We start from the raw sequence: 19,485 nt of genomic DNA, 5'->3' as shown, positions 1-19,485 counted from the left end.
ACAAAGCTGCCCTTTTTATGCCGAATTCTCTCAAAGAAACAAACAAAAGCAGAAAAACCCAACCCATGTATCCATGCTTCATACTCTTTAATCAAAATCTGGGCCACATGGGGCTGGAGTTGTTCTTAGCCGACTACAGGTGAAGGCTGGGTACACCGCGGACCAGTCCATCACAGGACAACCACACAGGGATACAAGGAAACTCCCCCACATTTATATTTACAAACAACTCAGATGGAGACGTTAACATCAAATGTATGTATTTGAGCTGCAAGGAAGCCATAGTACTGAGAAAAGCCAGACACACACCATCAGCACATGCAAAAGATACACAGAAAGCCTCATTGCGAGAACTACTACACCATAATGCAGCCTATAAACCAACTCGCTATATGACGACAGACCGAGGAACGCTCCCACAGGGAAAGTCTGACATGTGAGGGTTTTTGCCCTCTATGAATATTTTATAGCAACTGTTTCAACGCTCTCCTTTTATTACTTCCTTTGTTAAGAGCACGTTGGCATCACAATGGTCGGACGACACTGACCCCCGATTCTTACTGTGCCATTCAAACAGACAGTGCAGCAGAGCAAAGGTGCACCAGCCCAACAATAAAGCAGTGGGAAAAATCCGTCTGAACCTCTCTGCAGTGCTTGTCCCCCTTCTAATTGCTCTCTGAAGTAATTTTGTCACTCAATTTTGATTCATACCACAAAAACTTTCTCTCCTAAAAACATTACAGTCTGAGTTGGAAACCATCTGGCGTAAGCTGCATCAGCAACTTGCGCTTAATTGTAAACTGCACGCTGAATGGCAAAATGAAGACGATAAATGGCAAGGATCCAACAGCTCTAATTAAAACACTATTTGAAAAGCTCACAACGGAGCGCACTATTGTTTACAATCCTAAATTATGCAATATTTATGACACAAGTTCTTTTGAGGATAATTGTGCACCGGATGGGGCCATTTCTGAATTGTATCACACTTTTAAAATACATAAAAACGTCTATCCGCAAAACAATCTGGTGTGCAGTTAGGTATTGCTCAGTGAAGAATGATGAATTAAAAGGCATTAGGGGAATATTGTGCTTGATTGCCACAAATTTTTATAAGAGAAACTTTTCAGGTGCCTGAATCCAATTGTTAATGCATCTGAAAGCGATAGAACATCAAAATTTTAAAGGCTCCATCAGCTTGGTTTCCTGAAAACTCTCCATAAACAGCAGACATCTTTATTAAATCCCTGCACAGAAATAGGCTGTTTCGAGCCCAACTGTTGTCTGCAGACTTACAAGGTGATAACAGTTTTATTTTACAACACCTGCCTGTGTAATCCAAGCAGTTAAATTGTTTTCGTCAAGTAGTAACAATGCCTATAATTTTTTTAACACTACAGTTTTTAGGCTAGTGAAATTGAATCACCACTTTACCTCATAGTGAGTATAATGCACAGTAATATATGTGACGGCTTCAAATAAAGGAACACCCTGACTCACAATCTCCACTGAGATCAATGTTCCAGAGATTGTAACAGACTTGGGAACAGTTTGTGACAATATTCAAAGACGGATGTAGAGCTGGCAACACAGGAAACGCTAAAAGATAGAGATAATTGATTGAGTGTAAACGGCGTGGCACCAATCTCTGAAAACATGAACACAGACTAATGAATTGCTGAGATTAAACAGAACATTTAGCCATGACAAATATTCAGAAGTTATGATTAGCATATTGGATTGAGCCATGTTAACAGAATAAAGTCGAATCACTCTAAAAAGTTAAGCATTTTAATATTCTAGCACAATCCTTTTAATCTTCTCATTCAAACCACTGTCTGCCATTAAAAAAACAAACAGTAAGTCGTTAATGGAATACCAATTCAGCTGCAGTATGTCCTCTTCAAATGCAAACATTAATTGAATGTGCTATTAGATGTTGATGAATTTGCTTTAGAATGAAATGATTGCCTTTGCTAATTTCCCAGCAGCGTTTAAAGCGTTCAAAAACCAAATGACTTTAATAGAGGCAGAAACTGCATTCTGCATGTTAAAATAGCTGCATTACATAACGGGGTTACAACAACAAGGTATATCTGCCCTGTTTTCATGAAGTGAGACATGCTATTTTACCTCTGAACAGTGTGGGACTGAACTGTGTCTCACGGCAGAGGCTTAAAATGTCACTGGCTCTTTTGTTCCAATAGTTATGAAGGGAAAGTTTGAACCACTCCCGACCACAGCTCCAAGTGACATTGCCTTTGATATCTGTCTCTCGGTCAGGCTCTCGTGCGTGCGCTGGTGGAGCATACAGGGGACAGTGCACAGAGGAGGAGACTGCAGGAGCTCTGCAGTAAACAAGGCGCTGCGGACTACAACCTGTACGTGAGAGACACGAGCCTCAGCGTTCTGGAGCTCCTCAAAGCCTTCCCGTCCTGCTCGCCTCCGCTCAGCCTCCTCATAGGTCAGAGTCTCTGCTGTTTGCCTGCTCACTCACCCAGTTATGAGAATTATACTCGCATACAGATGATTGCTGTGAAATCAATACTTGTGAGGTGTATTACAAAACAAGAACTCTGAAAACCTATCTGGAAATCAGGTTACGTCATCATCGTCTAAATTCATGTTTTGTTTGAGTCACATTGCCACATTTTGATCTTGGAGCGCAGATAAAGACTCGTATTCTGGCATATTTGTAAAGATGTTGTTTTTTTGTTTTTTCTCATTTTGCTTTTAATATGATAATGAATGCACACTTAATTAAAAGCTGATTTTTATGTTGCCTGAAGCAGCTGGGGAATCACAATGACAGGCACAAAAAGTAGGACATCATTGCACCTGTGCTGAAATCTGAGTAAATTAATTAACTTCATAACTCTCTATTTTACTTTTCACAAAACAAAAACAGCTCAGGTTATTGTGTGTGTGTGTGTGTGTGTGTGTGTGTGTGTGTGTGTGTGTGTGTGTGTGTGCGCGCGTGCGTGTGTGAGAGAGAGAGACTCTAGTAGGTTTTGTCCAGTAGGGGTCACTGCAGCCTTTCCAATGTGCTGGAGCTCCTGGTTTCTTTGCAGAGTTTATCAAAGCTTTTAATTATCCAGAATGGTCAGGCAATGTGCATCAAAAGTCCTCCCAAAGAGTCAACATTCATTTCCTCATCGTATTTTTGAGTCCATGCAGCTCTGATAAAGATTGTAAATATGATGTCACCATTGTAGTTCTAGGTCAAAATCTACTTTGGGGTTCATTCGAGCCTTTGCTCCCTATGAATGATAATATCGATCAGTTTTTGCTGTTGTCTTTTTTCTGACCCTTGGAACCAACTTGAAAACTAACATTTTCTCTCACCCCATTAAGCTTGTTGGCTGGCCATTCACTATAGATCTAATAAGCTTTGACTGAAACTTACCAGACAGTGAAATTAGTTGGCTTCAGCTTTACATGCAAGTGGACTTGTCCTCTAAAACAGCTGTGTCACAGCTCCTGGCCTAACCCAATGTCAGTTATTTTAGGCCTACTTGCCAACCACAGCATCTTTTTTTTTTTTTTTCTCCAATGGTGAACTGATGCAGAAATTGGCAACCCGGACAATCGCGCCCTCGTGAAAAATGCGGAGTTGGAGGCCCTCTAGGGTAGCAGCTGTTTTTTGGTTTACTGGTGAGCCACCAAGCTCTGCGAGGACGGAAATGTGCAGGGTCAGTGTGGATCGTAGGTTAATGGCGATCTCTGACTCAGTGAGACACTGTTGAAAGTACAATGCTGCATTTTTGCACAGTTCTTGGTTCATTACCCCGGCTGAAGGGGAGGTGTTTGCTGATAGCAGTTTAGGTTGTTAAACACAAACTGTAAATAATGAGGCGAGATGCGTATGGACCCACATGCCTTTGGCCAAGTGCAGGCTGGGTAATAAAGTAAATGCTTGGTGTGTATTGAGAATGATGGTTGATTGTTGGAGTCAGCGCTCTTGTTACATGATGCATTTTTTCATATAGAGTGTCAGACGAAAACTTTGGAGTCATAGCTCCAGGGAACTAAATGTTGTCCATGAACATCTTTTTCAATTTACTGTCCTAGTGGGCTTAATAAACCTTGTGCCATGTTGCAGTTTTATTATTATATTTTTTAGCTTGATTGTGACTTGTGGAAATAAGTAAATCAAACTAAAGTAAAGTGGATTTCCCTGTTACCCGTGTGGCCAGAGCTCATTCTGTCTGAAGGAAAAGCATGAAATTAAAAATGAATTTGTCCTGGTCCGAGAGAAAACACTGCGTATAACACATTTTGACATTTACCTTAAAGATAAAGCCGGAACGGCCAGGTTGAGATCGCTTTGTACATGTGCTGAGGAGAGATAGTGGATATGGTGGAGATGAAGCTGGGAGGGAGGAGGAGAAGAGGAAGAGGAAGAAGATTCATTGATGTTGTGAAGGAGTACATGCTGTGGCTGACACTGAAGGGAGGACAAATGGAACATTTGTCCATCATCTATCTTCTATACCGCTTTATCCAATTCAGGGTTGCAGGGGGACTATGGGGAAAATGCAGGGTACACCATGGATGGGCTGCCGGTGCATTATGGGGTAAACACACAGAAAAACAACCACATACATGGTCACATGTTTGCCGCAAAGGTACGTATGTCTTTAAGTGTGACAGGAAATGGAGTACCCGGAGTGAACGGGGACACACAGAAAGAACACGCCAAGTCCTCACAGAAAGGCTCCCAACTGGACTCCGTCTCATGTAGTTTCTTTGTGGAGGATTCCATTTATATTCCACCGGTGTTTTCAAAACAATGTCATCCTTTCAGAAGGAGGGATTATTGTACACAAAAAGATTTAATGATTTATAGAAATATTTAATTAAACTGTGAAATTGCTATTCACTGCTCATTTCCACTGTAAGTTTAATAAAGCTTAACAAAAATGACATGGAAAATGTTGAATTGTTTCGGCAAATACAATAAGCATGCAGGTCCTTTTCTCAGATTAGAAAGAGGTTATTAAGAATTTTTAAAACTTTCCCGCAGAGAATTATCTCTTAATGCGTTCATGCTAACTGCCACCCTAATTTCACGCGAAGGCAAAAAACTATCCATAAATCACACGAAGTATGTAGTTTTATATTCAACTCTATTGCTATCTTATTTTTTCCCCTCTAAAAATTGTACCTCTGCATATAAATTGCAGTGGAGAGAGACTTTTGAGATGGAATAGATTATATTGTTTTGCAGTATGATCGATGAGTCCCCTGAATATGATCGTTTCTGAAAACATAGTAGAAATCTTAAAACTGTTTCCTTTTTGCAACAGAAAGATTTTGGGGAAATACGTATTTTAAGATGTGTCCTCAAACCCACTGCAGTAGGAAAAAAGAAAAAAGCCTTAAAAGTGATATATCCTTTGTATCTCTTCTACCAGCGGTATCATCATGGTGCAGTGATGTGAGAAGATGGATAGATTGTCCTCTGCTTCAGACATGTGCCGTCACTCCCTGATAGAAAGGAAGCAACCCGAGTGCCGTGCAGCCACAGAGGATAGCGTTGCCATACATGATACACCTGCAGATGGAGAGGCGTGTGTGTGCTCCCACTGATGGGAAATCTCACCAGACATGTTGTATGTGATTATCTGTCCGAGGAGATTCTGCACCGGTTTCTGCAGCGGTTCACTGCTTTTCCTTTTGGCACACTTTGAAAACATGAAATATTATTGTTTTTTGATCCAGTCGTTTGCGGCATACCCCTAATTACTTCTGAAGACTTATTTACAAATGATTCACTGTGAGTTGCACCCTCAGTAAAAGCTTATTGATCATAGCAAAGCAAGGCCAGCTTGTAATCTTTGCTCACATTGTACATTCTCGGTACATTTTGAGCCTGCAAGCCTGAGTATTTGTACTTTCATGCTTCGCCATCATAATTAGTTGTCATTTCTATGGAATTCTGAGGATTATAACCATCCGACAGAGGATTAGAAGACACTGCTTTTCATCAGACTTCACCAGAAGCATTTTCAATACCTGTACGTATGTATATTTATTTAAAAATGAGCATAATTCAGCTGGGTGCTGAATCGACATCCTAAAATAAAAAATATGAACACATTTTATGGAAAATATATGTATTTCATCTCTAATATGTAAGTAATTAATAGAGCAGCGCATCAACATAGAAAGTACTACAAAAGAGTTGGACTTAAACTTAAAACATAAACAGTCCACTTTTTTAGTAATATGTTCTGTCGATAGCTAATTTCTTGTGATTTTATATATGTTGCACTCGCAATCTTGCAGTGTTACATGTGTTTTTTTTTTTCAATGCAATATTTCTTGATGGCACGTCGGGGTAAAGCTTGACCTTCAGTGTGAACAGTCTAGGTTTGACTCCATGGTAATGCAGGTAGACCATGTACTGTATCATTCGTGATCCCAGTCCACAGTGCAAGCTGTAACGATTCGCTATAGTGGCCCCTGAAAAATAAGTCTTGTCACAATCATTATTTCTGGAAAACTTCTGAGATTATGATTAGTCTTATTATTGGTGTTGGTGGTGAGTTAATTTTTAAAGAGCGATTTAAAAGAAAAAGAAAAGACAAATGTGGCTCTGGACCTCCTCCAGCAGGTCATTCCAGGTCATCTTGGCCTTGATTGCAAAGGCCGAGTTACTATTGGTTTTTAATTTAGATCTTGGAATCATTACTGTGGACCTGCCAGAGGAGCAAAGGCTACATTTGGGGTCAGAAGGAATCAAACTTTCATTGATGCACTCAGGGGGCAATAGTCTCGTCCTCAACTTAGAAGTGGTAATTAAAGTCTTAAAGGATTCTAATATGTACAGGCACCCACTGTTGTAAAGTTACAGTGATTGATATTTCCTCCTTTTGTTAAAAGTTGTGAGCGATAGTTCAGCTGTGTGCTGTTAGGCTTGTTTGGATTATTTTAATCGCCAGAGTATAAGGAGTTGCAGTAATGAATGATTGGGGTAAATATCAACGATTATGGCGAGATTTCTGATGAAGAGAAAGAAGCTGGAAGTGTGAGCAAAGTTGTGAGGTGATATGGTGATGTGCTTAGTCTGAGCCAATTATGATCCCTGTAGATTTAGTTTGTATTAGGTTGTATTAACGGCATATCACTGTTGAAGCTAAATCTTCATGCTTGTTAGAAAAGGCCACCGCATTACTGTAGATAATCTGGAGATTCTGACGCATGGTTTTAGTGACAGCGTGCTTAACAGATGAGATAAAGGCATGGAAGGCACACAGTTAACAAACAACTAAACAAAATTCCAATATAGATGTTTTCAAATGCACACTTGTAAAAAAAAAAAAAAAATAATAAAAAAACATTAGAGAAAATATATAGAAATAGACAAAAGTTCAATATCGGTAGAAGAAAAAAAAAATAGATTTTTTATTTTTTTTTTCAGTTTGATTTGAAAGCCATGGTTATTTAAAAGCTAATTTAGCATTTTCAGTTCTGCAGTTCATACCCATGACGTATATTCCTGACAGATCTGGTACCGCAAACAAGCACACACTTTCACAATCACACCTACGGGCCAATTTTATGCCAAGTCACTCAGAAAGGCCCAGCCAGGATTTCACCTACAACCTTAACAGTTTTGTAAAGTGTTGTTGCTGGGCTGGAGGTGGCTGAGCTGAAGATGTTGCGGTTTTCACTCAGAGTGGACAGGATCAAGTATGAGTACCCTAAACAGACCGCTCATGTTGGAAAGTTAGAGAGATGAGGTTGTTTGATGGCTATGTAGTTAGAAGGATGCTGAGGATGGAGCTGTGTGGTGGAAGGTCAATGGGGAGGTTCATGGATGCAGTAATGGACATGCAGGTGATTAGTGTGAGCCAGGATACAGGGACACAAAGTGGAGCGGAACAAGTTAAATCTTTAATGGAGAAAATACCTGAAGAAGAAGAAGTTTATTTTCCGATGAACAAGCTCACTGTGACCGTGTTTTAAGTAAAAGCGATATCTTAAGAATGTCTATGTTTGCTATGTTACCGGTAAAAAAAATCTAGCCAGACATGAACTTTAATTGACCACCTAACAGTAACACCGTTCTCGTTTCCCTCAGTGGAGCAGTGTTTTTTGTTTTCTTTTGGTATCTGGTTACTTACATCTAAGAAAGTAATTGTTCTATCTCACTGAGATTCTTCTCGCTGTGCTCACCATCACACTGGTTTTATTGAAACATGGTAAAATCCCAAATCTTTGCTTTACTTCTTCAGAAATGTTAAAATAACACGATTGCTTCCAAATGTTGTAGAAATGACTCTTCTAACCTTCCGTCGTCTACGTATGTGTATCCTGTCTATTGTTTGTATCGAGTGTGATCTAATGTTGCCGTCTGTTGCTATAAAAAAATGAGCAATAAGTTTGTAGTAGGAAACCGCTGTGTCAGCGATGTTTGTTTACTATCTTTTTTTTTTTTTTTTCCAAGTCACCTCCAGCATTGGCATTATTGAGTAAAATGACAAAAAAATCATTTCATTGAGCAACAGGTTTGCACTTTGACGATCATTTTATCTCCAACACCCTGAGCTGTTTAGTTATCAGAGAAATATAGAAAGAAAGCAGAGCACAGATTTACTCCATCTGTTTGAGTCATATAGCAGAAAAATGTGTTATTGTGAGGCCTCAGCTGCTACATATGGTGCAGCTTTTCTTTTCCAGCCTCATCTATCAGTAAGGCTACGATCACACTGCAGGGAAATCCAACTTTTCTTACCCATGTGTGACCAATATCAGATTTTTTTTATTACGTTCTAAACCACACAAATACACTTTTCTCTCTATATCACATCCAGTTCCTACATCGGATACCTATCTGATCATTTTCAAAGTACAGTCAGATAATTGAAATTAAGAGTTGATACCCGCACCATGAACATGTAGTACGTGCTCCGCAGGGTGTGGACGGATCTCCGACTTTTCCTGATTTCTCCGACACCTCCTCATACACACAATGTGCTCACCGTATTCCCCCAAAGAGGGCACCTTCAGGGCTGGCATTGAAATAAGGTCTGCATAGGCAATCTGTTTCCTACTGGCTCCACATCTGGACACTTGGGAATCCATAACCCTGAGTTTGTAATTTCATAAATATAGAAGTGTGTCCTAGAAACAAGACTGTAACCTGGGTGGGAGTTACTAAGGATAGATTGGTCGGTAAGGACGTCTCATAGGACCAAGATGACTTTCAGATATTGTGTCTCCTCTTTGGCATGGGTGTCTGTGCTACCAAATCTCAGTAACATGATGATTGACAGTTGTGCTTGCCTTTCAGAGCTCCTGCCGAGGCTGCAGCCCAGGCCGTATTCAGCAGCCAGGTAAGGTGGCAGGAAAACACGAGTGAAGAGTTTGCGCCGCTCTAAACTCTGTGCACGTGTGCGCCGTCATTTAACTGGAATAACAAGTTCTCATGAATATGGATGTCTTTGTATTTCTGTTTGCATGTCTGGAGGCTTAACTCTTTCTAATTTTTTCCTTTGTTTTCTGAGCTGCACAATAGGTGAAAATCAAGAGATAGCACAAAGATGGAGTTCATTTATGGAGAAGATCTGAAACTTGAAATGTGTCAACTATGCAAATGGGGGGGAAATTTGTAACTGATAAACAATATGACTGTAATCAGTTCTTGGATGTGGGAATGAGTGGAGTCTTTATTTTTCTAAATTGTGACCTATTATGATAGAGTAAAGGGAACAAGACTGTGATTATCATTCTTCTACTGCAATGGAAATATGACATTTCTTCACCTTCTTTGCTCTTAATTCCAACCTGAGGGGAAATGTGTTGGATTTTCATTTCTGTCTGCATGTGGACATATTGTTAAGCCCGAAAGATTTATGTTAAAATTTATTTATTAGGTAGATCTAGACAAGAGCATCTCAATTTGCATGATAAAATATATTGATCTCATACTATTGGCGGCGGGATAATCCCAAGTCGTGATGTGTTATTTTGCCATCTCCTCCTCAGAGATGGGTTTTTAAAATTATCTGACATTTAACAGAGTCAAAGTGGGATTTCAGGAATTAAATGGGATCAAATAGAGGCTCTGTTAAGTTTATAAAGTCTGACATTTCCATATCTGTTCAGGCTGTTGGAGGTATTTAGCACCACTGCTAATAAGATCAACTCTGTTATATAGACCTCACAGTTTTAGTTTGTGCGAGTGAGTGTGAATTCTCTCCTCACTCCCTTTGAGAACCGTGTTTATTTTGTTTTGACTTTTGTTTAAGTGGGCACTTGTAGATGTCATTTCCTCATAAGCTCAGCGCAGCAGGAAACTGCGCTAATGAATGGACTGTAAATATTGTATAGCCTTTAGCTGGTTGTGCTGAGTTTTAAATAGGCCTTGTGTTCCTTCTTTTTGCCTCACTTAGCTAGTCATTGATTTGCTCTTCCTTTAAAGCTAGTGCCCATTAGGTTGGCTTTAAAGCGCATGTGGAGCAGCAACATCTAACGCAGTGTCAAAACTTCTCTGTTCCTCTCATTAGTCTCTCACTTAGCGGCGTGTGTGTGTGTGTGTGCGTGCGCAGAGAGACGAGGGGCGGACAGCAGAGACGGAGCCTGTAGTTTATCAGATGGTGCAGAGACATTAGAGACCTGCATTATTGATGCTGTGGTCAATAGAGGTCTCTAGTGGCCCACAGGAACCGGAGAGTGAAGGATGAGCGAGTGTGTGAGTACTTCTGCTGGCAGGGAGGGAGGGAGCGGCGCGGAGGGGGGCGATTTCTATTGGAGCAACGACGACACAAACTTTTATTCATGGGGGGGGGTGTAGGAGTTGCTTGTAAGGTTACCAACATGCATGTTGAAGGATTGTAGGATTATGAAATGGCTCCAATAACTATACCAGATGATAATGCTGACTGGGGAAAAAAAAAAAAAAAAAAAGTAATTCACCAATTTTTGTCATACTGTTAAAACAGTTAATGTGTCACAGGAAACCTATAATGCTCAGAAGTTGCTTATTTTGGCAGGGAAGCATTTTAGCCGCCATTAGAAATAATTAGTAAAGCAGCGGGATGAAAACACGAGGCTGAACAAGCGACTCGCTTCACGTGGGCTCATGTGATTTGTACCCTCCAGTACGAAATACATTATACAAGTACATTAAGTCTTTTGCATTTTCATGCCCACGGATTCCGAAAATGGAGTGCATGAATGTCAAACGTGTAGGCATGAATTGAAAAAGTAAGTGCATGGTGTAGAAATCTGCGATTTTAATTTTTTTTTTCTTAACTGACACTCAAGTGTTGGTGTTTTAGTCACATTTAATTACTTAAAAGCAATTAAGATTTTTTTTGTCTTCAAAACAAAGACAGTTTATGTTGTACTAAAATGACAAGAACCTAAACACCTGATGAGTCGTTAGTAGGGGCATGTGAGGCTCAGGTGTCTTCCGATCCCAGTGTTTCTGGTTTGATTTCCCCGAACTCGCACTGACGACGACGTGTCCTCGGGCAAGACACTGAACCTTAAACTGCTCACAACGCGTTCTTGATGTGTGTGAGGGTGTGAATGTGATTGATCATGTGAAATGCTAGAATGTGCAATGTATGTAAAACTCTGCTTCAGCTGTCATGCCATTTAAAAAAAAGAAAGTCTATATTTTTTTCACTAAGATGTGGTAGAAAAACTAATCATTACATAGCACTTTTAATCTTATGATGAAATCATTGAAGAATAAATTAAGACTTTTGCCCAGTTTCACCTGGGATCCTTAATCGTGCTCAGGGTAAAGCAAGCAGTTTATGTGCGATGGAGGATTTTGACTCTTCCAATTGAGATTGCGAATCGGTATGTTTAGATGTCAGGAACTGGCAGCCGCTGTTGCCATTGAGAGCTACTGAGACTGAAGTGTGGGTTTGTAGTTTTAGTGTGATGGGTATCTAAATTAAAAGGGTATAGCAGGTGGTTTTATGTCAGAGTACTTGAGCAATTGTAATAGGGCATGGGGGACAAAATAAGGTTAACTTCAAATATAGACTTTCCTTTTAATGAAATGCACATGTCCATGTTATTTGAGTCATTTGAGGCAAATCTATAACGTCTGTCAAGTTAATCTTTGTTGTAGCCGTGTTGTTGAGGATTTATTCTCCATCACAATGCTCATAACCCCTTTTTCCTACTTTCTTTTTGCCTTCATGTGTCTGTATTTCACTCATTTTCCATTTCATCCCTGCTTATTTCTATATGTATGCCTTTCTTTCACTCACACTGTGATGCACTGATGTCCCCCCTGTCTATGTTTTTTTTTTTTTTTTCCCATCTGAAACTCTTTGTGGTCTCAACTTTGTAGCTCCTGCCTCAGACACCCGGGAAAGCTGCGTTTCGTCTTCAGTGTGGTGAACTTCCCAGCATGCTTGGGCCGGCCTGCGGGGAGGAGAGGCTTGTGTACTGGTTGGCTGTTTGACCTCATCAATCCCGGCCTGGTTTTTCCTGGGAAGGCCGACTCCTCTGGCAGCCCTGCTCTGCCAAAGGTAATGAGTAGTGCGAGAAAAAGAAAACTGAGAGTGGATTGCGAACATTTGTGGCCTTCGTCCTGTTTGATGCATTTTTAAAGGATGGTATTTGAGAGTACAAGTGTTCTAGTTCTGTAGTGGATGTAACCCAATACGCTTGACTGAGGGGAGGAAAATTGATGCATCCCTTCTGGCTGAACTCATGCTGCACATTCCTCCGCTTTTCCTACATTGTCTTTGTTTCGATTTTTTTTTTATTATTATTATTTTTTTTTTTTCCAACAAGTGGACGAGAGTGGGAGTGCTCATTCTCCTTGAAAAATACAGTTCAAGAGGTTCTTAAGTTGAAGAGTAAAGCACAGTGCTATAAAATCATGCCGTGTCTGGCAGCCACGATTCAACCTGCTTCCAGTACATGTTTTATGCTGCTCTGGATGCTCAGCTTTAATGTTTCAGAACAAAAAAAAAAAAAGAACAAACCAGCTTTGAACCAAGCTGTGTGGTTAATTAAAGAATTAGCTTAGGCTACTGCAAGCAAATCCCCTCTACCACAGACTATAGATTCCTGTTGAAGCTCATGGATTTTCTCATTAGTATGTCTTCGTCCAAGTCAATCGATAATAGATTTGCGGGTCCATGGTGGATTGTAAGCCTTGTGATTACTCTCATTTTTTTGTTTGAAATCCTTTTTATTGGCCTTTTAACCCTAGATCCATGTAAGTTTGAGACCCAGCTGCTCGTTCCGGCCTCCCTCTGACCCGTCTGTGCCTTTTATAATGGTCGGCCCAGGCACTGGAGTGGCTCCATTCATTGGCTTTCTCCAACAACGGTAAGGCAACACAAGTTTTTACCAAGTGAGAGACACATACTTGTTTTTTTCTTTTCTTCTTCTTTTTTTGCAAAGTCAAAGTTGATAAGATCACGTGTGTGAAGTAATGTACTCAATCCTCTGCCAATGTTGCCTGCTTCAAGATGTGTGGCTCCAGTAGGGCAGTGGACTGACTGCGTCTAGTGTCATGTGGTGCGCTGATTGCGCCCACAGATTATTCTCGCTGAAATTCTGCCCCCTGTAGTAAATATTCACAATTCTGAAGTGATATTTGGAGCACCAGCTTTAAATTTCTTCAAGTAATCTGTGGAGACAATTAACGAGACCTTCCTCAAAGCTGATGAAAGTCGATGTCTTGTAGATCACATAAAAGGTAATAAATCTGGCAGCGAGGGCTATGATCACATCAGGGATTATTTGAGATGCTCTCCTCATCTCAGCAGGAATAAATTAGACAGTCTTCGACACTCACATTTTTATGAGTTCTGTAATAAAGAGCCAGGAGTCGTGGCAGCACATGGGGCGTTATTGATTTGTAAGTAAAGAGTCCAGTAGGTGGTGGTCATGTTGTTGGTGTAAATCTTTGCTTGTAATTGCTGAGGAGGTGGTGTGAAGATATTGACTGCTAACTAAGTAGTTTGTAGTTAAGGACTTGCTGTAAGTCTGCGATGTGAAGAGCGCTATCATGCAGAAGCAATCGTGTTTAATTTCCTGACGTTCTGAAGTGACGACTAAATCTCGATGGCGAGGAGATGACCTGCCAAAAGGATTTAAAGTGAGCGAGGCTTTCTTTTTCCGGGCTCGTGGTCGTGTGTTTGACCAGGCTCAGAGCCACAATGACTTGTCAGAAAGCGGAGTAAGCCTTTTTAGTCAGACTGACATGTCTAACTCTTGGGTGGCTTTGTGTAAATGAGGTTGTGCCCCAGTCAAGTCCAATTGTCTCTGAATCCCCCGGATGTCTGCTCTGTTGTGGCGGGTGGCATCCGTGGGTGATTGCTCTGAGAGGTGACATGACAATGGCTGAAGTAGTGGCCGTGGTGGATTGTCTGGAGCAGTTTCGGGGAAGGATGAGTGGTCATGTGGGGCGTGGTGGTATTTTCTACCTTTTGGGATTGAGGGACACTGACGGTAGTAAATGTTTTTGGACTGAGCTGGTCACATCATTCGCCCTCAGACTCCTGAACAGATTAGGGCCATCCAGAAGCAGGACTCTGTTTTGAGGCTTGTATGGGAACAAATCAGTTATATTTCCATCGGTACAGCCGAGCGCAAATATTGCTCTGTAGAAGTGGAGATTAAATTATACACATGGAAGTGTTTTATTAAAACAACCACACCGACCTTGTTCGGTTCGAAAATGCATTATTTTTTATTTTACAATAACCACAGCCCCTCATCAGATATCTCCTTGAAACTTTGCTTTTAATTTTTTTATGTTTCACAATTTCCCCTATTATTCATTTCTCTTTACTTCAGGGGGTTCGTCATTGTTCCAATTTAAACTTGCGTGAATCAATTCATCAGCTCAACTGTTTTCTGTCTTTCCTTTCCCCTCTCTTGTGTTTGCCTTTCCGTCCCCTGCCAGCTGCGTATTGTGCTGGAAGATTGTAAAAACCTGTCATGGTGCGTGGCATTGTGAAGGATCTGACTTGAGATTCCAAACAAAGCTTCTCGGGCTGATGCTGCGCCGTGATGGGAGATGGCAATCACCCGTTTGTCAATGGGACGCCGTATCTGCCGCGAGGCCCAAAAAGGGTCCCGTTAGCAACAAAACACGGGGACGCTTTGATCTCGCCACCTCTCCCCTCTTCCACCCCTACTGTTAATCGATGGCTGTTTTCAAAAATGCTTTGTACAAGATTGTAGTGCTGGTAACAAGTGGCGGAAGACTCTCTAAAGGTCAGAGGCTCACTTGGTGGTAGCAGGAGATTTTAATAAGGCCCTCTAGTTGCCTCGTATTGATTGCTGGGGTCTGTGTGGATAGATTTTCTGGAGAACAGGATTCCCTGTGTCTTTTTGTTTAGCTGTGAGGAGTGACAGTTAAGCAAATATTGCATCCTAACTGAGTGGTTAGCCTTAATCTCCTTAGCTGCTCTAACAAGCTTTCCTTTTGGGGGGGAAAAAAAAAAATCAGTTTGCTCAGTTTAATGCTTAGGTATGCCAGTAGGCAGACTTGGCACAGTCGGTATGACTTCTCGTATTAAAGTTTGTGTGCTTGTGTGAACAAATACATTGCTTCCGTTTATCAGTCTAACCAGACAGCTGACTACAATTAGGCTACTTCGGCTTGCTCCTGTGTTATGAAACCATTTTGAATTCAGCGTCTTGAATGTATATTGATGTAATTCTGCAATGTAATTTCAGTGATTAAGCCTGGAGCTGTTTTTGGATTTAGGATTTTATTTGTTGTGGTTGTGTTTGAAAATGTAAAAAGCTACTCAGCGCTGCTGTCATGGAGTTGCAAAGATGAAAATGAGAGATACAAGATAATTGTGATGTTTACCAAGTCTTAACCTGAGCGTCTCTCGCAGTTTTCCCCCCATGCTGATCATGTGAATGCACCTGAAAGGGAACCGCTTCTGATTTCGACCCCAAATGGAGTGCTCTGTGGATGCTGCCTTCCCCCTGGGATTGTATTGCAGGCAGTTATAGTGTGGGGATGTGATGTGATGTAATTTGTATTCAGGGAAAGGCGCCGGTGTGGTCTACTCAGAATGGAATCCAGGTTTTTCATATTGGTATTGATCCCTTTAGGGCAGGCGGTGAGAGGAGAGAGGCGAGCCCACTAAAATGAGTTTACTTGAGGCTGTTTGCAGATCACAAGCTTCTCATCCAGGATGCTAATGGACGGGATCCAAGCGGTCAGATCAAGTCATCTCCAAATCTCTGTTACGGGGCCTCATTCACAGAAAACTGAATCATGCTTGTTGAATAGTCGGCTTGGCATTTGAATAACATGAGCAAAATTTTCCGTACAAAAGACATGACTCTTCCCGCTTCCTGATTTGTTTGACCGCAGAGCTAATCGGCATTAACGCACAACAAACAATGGTTAAAACTGGTTCTTATTTTAAGAAGAAACACATGATGAGTCGGGTAAATCACTTTGTCGTCATTTGTATGAAATCTCCAAGGGGATATTTTTGCATTGCTTATTTTGCCCATCCAACCATTCAGAAACTGAAAGTATTCATTAAAAATTGACAAAAAGCAGATTGGTGAAGGGAAACCAAATAATCTTCAAAGTTATCCCTTGAAAAATGTGCTTAAACCAGTGATTTACACATTCTTTTTTTTCTGGTTATGATTCCCTTTGAAGGGAGAAAACACAGTCCTGTCCTTGATTCTCTGGTGAGTTAATTAAAATTGTTCCCAGCGCGGAGGAATATTGGGCAAATTACCATCAACATGAGCAACATTGTTGTGATTTAAAGAAGACATGGTCTGTTGAAGACTCATTTCTTTTAATCCTGACTTTGGGATTATCTGACATGTTTACTTGTGTTTGATGGATGTCACCTGTTTCATGTTGTTTTTCTTGTCAAAGATTTTTCCGTGTGTCTTTCATCAAATTGGCTAAACACTGTCTCAGTCACCTGCATCTTAGGAGCTGTACCCATTCAACAAACAGTCTTTTTTACTTATTGTGGCCTCCAAAGATGCCTTATGCTCAAATTTAGAACTGCTGACAAAGTCTTTTTCTTTACTAAAATATGATTTTGCCATTGTTTCTTTTGATGCCCGGAATTCATTGGGCAGCCAGACTTCTTATTCATCAAGTTTTCTCTGTGTTTCATGTGAACCTGCGGTGACAGGGAAACCTGCTGTGTTTCAACAAGTGGAAAGTTGCAGCCCTCTTGCATGTATCTAGACGAAGGACTCTATTCAAGTAGGAAATGTCCTCAATCTTGTAGTTGTGGAGGAAAGAAACTAATTATACCATTTTTGGAGGTAATCTTATCTTGTTGGTTTCTCTTTGGTAATTCATTTCTGTGACTCTGACTATTAAGTTAATCAACAAATGGCTTTCAGACAGAATCAGTATATTAGGAAGTAATTTCTAAAGACTATCCAAGCCATTATGGTCAATAGTTAGGTGCTGTTTTAATTTTGAGATAGCTGGAAAACACGGCAGGATTCAGTCTGGTAATGAATATCAAAGTTGGGGAATTTTTGGAGAAGCAGCACCTTATTTCTAGAGCGCAGCAGAGCGGCACAAAAGGCCCAGTTTTTCTCTTCCTCTCTGTGGTATTTCTTAACCCGTCGATGTGGCTGGTCACTTCAAACTCCCACAGCCGCGCAATCGCCACACCCCCAACGCCGGGGGTAGCAGATCCTGCTGGGCTCTTTAGACAGTCAGCTGACTGATGGCACCGTGAAAGGTTGGAGGTCAGCTGTTGTTATCAGGAAGAGAGCCGTCACCTTTCCAGCAGGTGCATGGCACAGATAGCGACGGCACCCTCAGACCTGCTTTGTGCCGCTGCGTTACCAGTGCTTGCAAAGGATTCTGGGAGGATTGCCAAACTCCAAAGCTACATGAGGAGCAGTTTTTTTTGTGTGTGTGTGTGTGTGTGTGTGCGCTGAAAGACAGACGGGGCATTAGTAGAACATACACACACCAACTGCCATTTTCATTCTCGGCTCCTTTTTATAGTGACGCAATCTATCCTTTTGTATGAGTGAAATCTAATAATACATGTAATGTCATTACTTCTACACATGCAGTCGCTTCCCAGCATTAGGCAATTGCGGCACTCTGTGTACTGTCACTGCAGACAGTGCTTAATCGTGTCACTTCTCTCCTTTAACCTCCGCTGTGAGGAAGGACTTCCTCTCTTCCATCTGTTCTGTTGTCTGTTTGTATTGATTGACCGCTCACATCCACTGTTTGACTTTCAGGGAGAGCGAGAGGCAGAAGAACTCCAAGGCCGCATTTGGTGAGACTTGGTTGTTCTTTGGTTGTCGCCACAAAGACGGAGACTATCTTTTCAGGTAAGCGTCGTGTTTTGCCTTTTCAGTTCTGCCGTTATTCAGACTCCATGCACTCACACAGTACACACTATTACAAAACACTCTTTTCCTCACCTCTTGTGAATCAGATGTCTCAGTACCCACATCCCTCTTCACCTTGCCATGGCACTTTGTATGTATTGAAAAATGTGACCTGCATAATGAACATCTCAGTCTGTGAGTACGATGTGGGTGTCCTTACTTCAATCCCATATATGAGCCTTGTGAACATTGCATATTAACCACTCGCTCAAGGATATTTTTTAAAGATGTATGAAAAAGAAATGGACATGTGCAGCCAAGGCCTCATATTCTACTCGTGTTTGTAATAACCATCACCTTGTTGTGTTCGCATGCTCTTGTGTCTCAAGGCAACATATGGAAGGCATGGAATTACTGCGACTGTCATGATGTTTGGGTCTTATGATCACTCCTCCTTTTTCTGATTTGCAAAGGGTAACATTGAAAACATTTTACATTACTACTACAGTACTGAATATAATGTGTAATGTCACAAATATGGATAAACTCTGAAGAGATTTTCTACATTTCCACTCAGTTCTTCAAGGTTTTTTTTGTCCTATATTACTGCGTTGTTTTGGCTTTTGGGCCACAAATTCTAATGTTGATGGTTGCAGAACATCAAGCCATCTATCTTCGATACCTCTTTGTCTAACTCAGGGCCACAGACGCTGAAGTCAATCCCAGTTTACGATGAGTAAAGAGTGGATATACAATAGGCCAGTGATTCCGAATGTTTTTCTTGAGGGACACAAATGTTTGCCTTTGTAAACATAGGCAACCCCCCACCTCCACCACACCCTGTACAATTACAAAATAATTGAAGGAACCTCATAAATGTACTATATGCAAAGTTCAGTTTCTTTATTATACTTTGTGACGATGAGTTCCTTTCTTGTGAGGATAAACTCTTTGGGATTTGATACCGCTTCAGCTCGCGTTGCTTCAAACTTTTTCACCCCAAGAGATGCACTCAACTCTAATTCTGTCCATTGTTTCTATGAAGCCATATTCCATTTAAGTTCCTCCGCCGGGTGGGAATTACTGCCCCTGACAAATCACCAGTCCATCACAGGGCAAACACAGAGTGACATTGTAATACATGTTCACAACTGGGGTGAGTTACCATTGACCAGT

The 19,485-nt window shown here is 41.0% G+C and overlaps 1 protein-coding gene across 3 annotated transcripts in view; it reads left to right on the top strand.

The window, feature by feature from the left end:
* Nucleotides 1-19,485, top strand: part of mtrr (5-methyltetrahydrofolate-homocysteine methyltransferase reductase) — a 29,669-nt gene that overhangs the window by 3,614 nt on the left and 6,570 nt on the right. For all 3 annotated transcript variants that reach the window (XM_080489887.1, XM_080489886.1, XM_080489888.1), the window contains 5 exons: nucleotides 2,284-2,464; nucleotides 9,302-9,344; nucleotides 12,326-12,506; nucleotides 13,199-13,317; nucleotides 18,217-18,309. In XM_080489887.1, the coding sequence (XP_080346013.1) occupies nucleotides 2,284-2,464; nucleotides 9,302-9,344; nucleotides 12,326-12,506; nucleotides 13,199-13,317; nucleotides 18,217-18,309 (617 nt within the window). The remainder of the gene's footprint in view (nucleotides 1-2,283; nucleotides 2,465-9,301; nucleotides 9,345-12,325; nucleotides 12,507-13,198; nucleotides 13,318-18,216; nucleotides 18,310-19,485) is intronic.

Source organism: Lipophrys pholis (assembly GCF_963383615.2).
Source record: "Lipophrys pholis genome assembly, chromosome: 20".
In the NCBI taxonomy this organism is placed as follows: domain Eukaryota; kingdom Metazoa; phylum Chordata; class Actinopteri; order Blenniiformes; family Blenniidae; genus Lipophrys; species Lipophrys pholis.
Note: the sequence above shows the minus strand (reverse complement) of the source record. Positions and strands in the feature narration are given on the sequence as shown.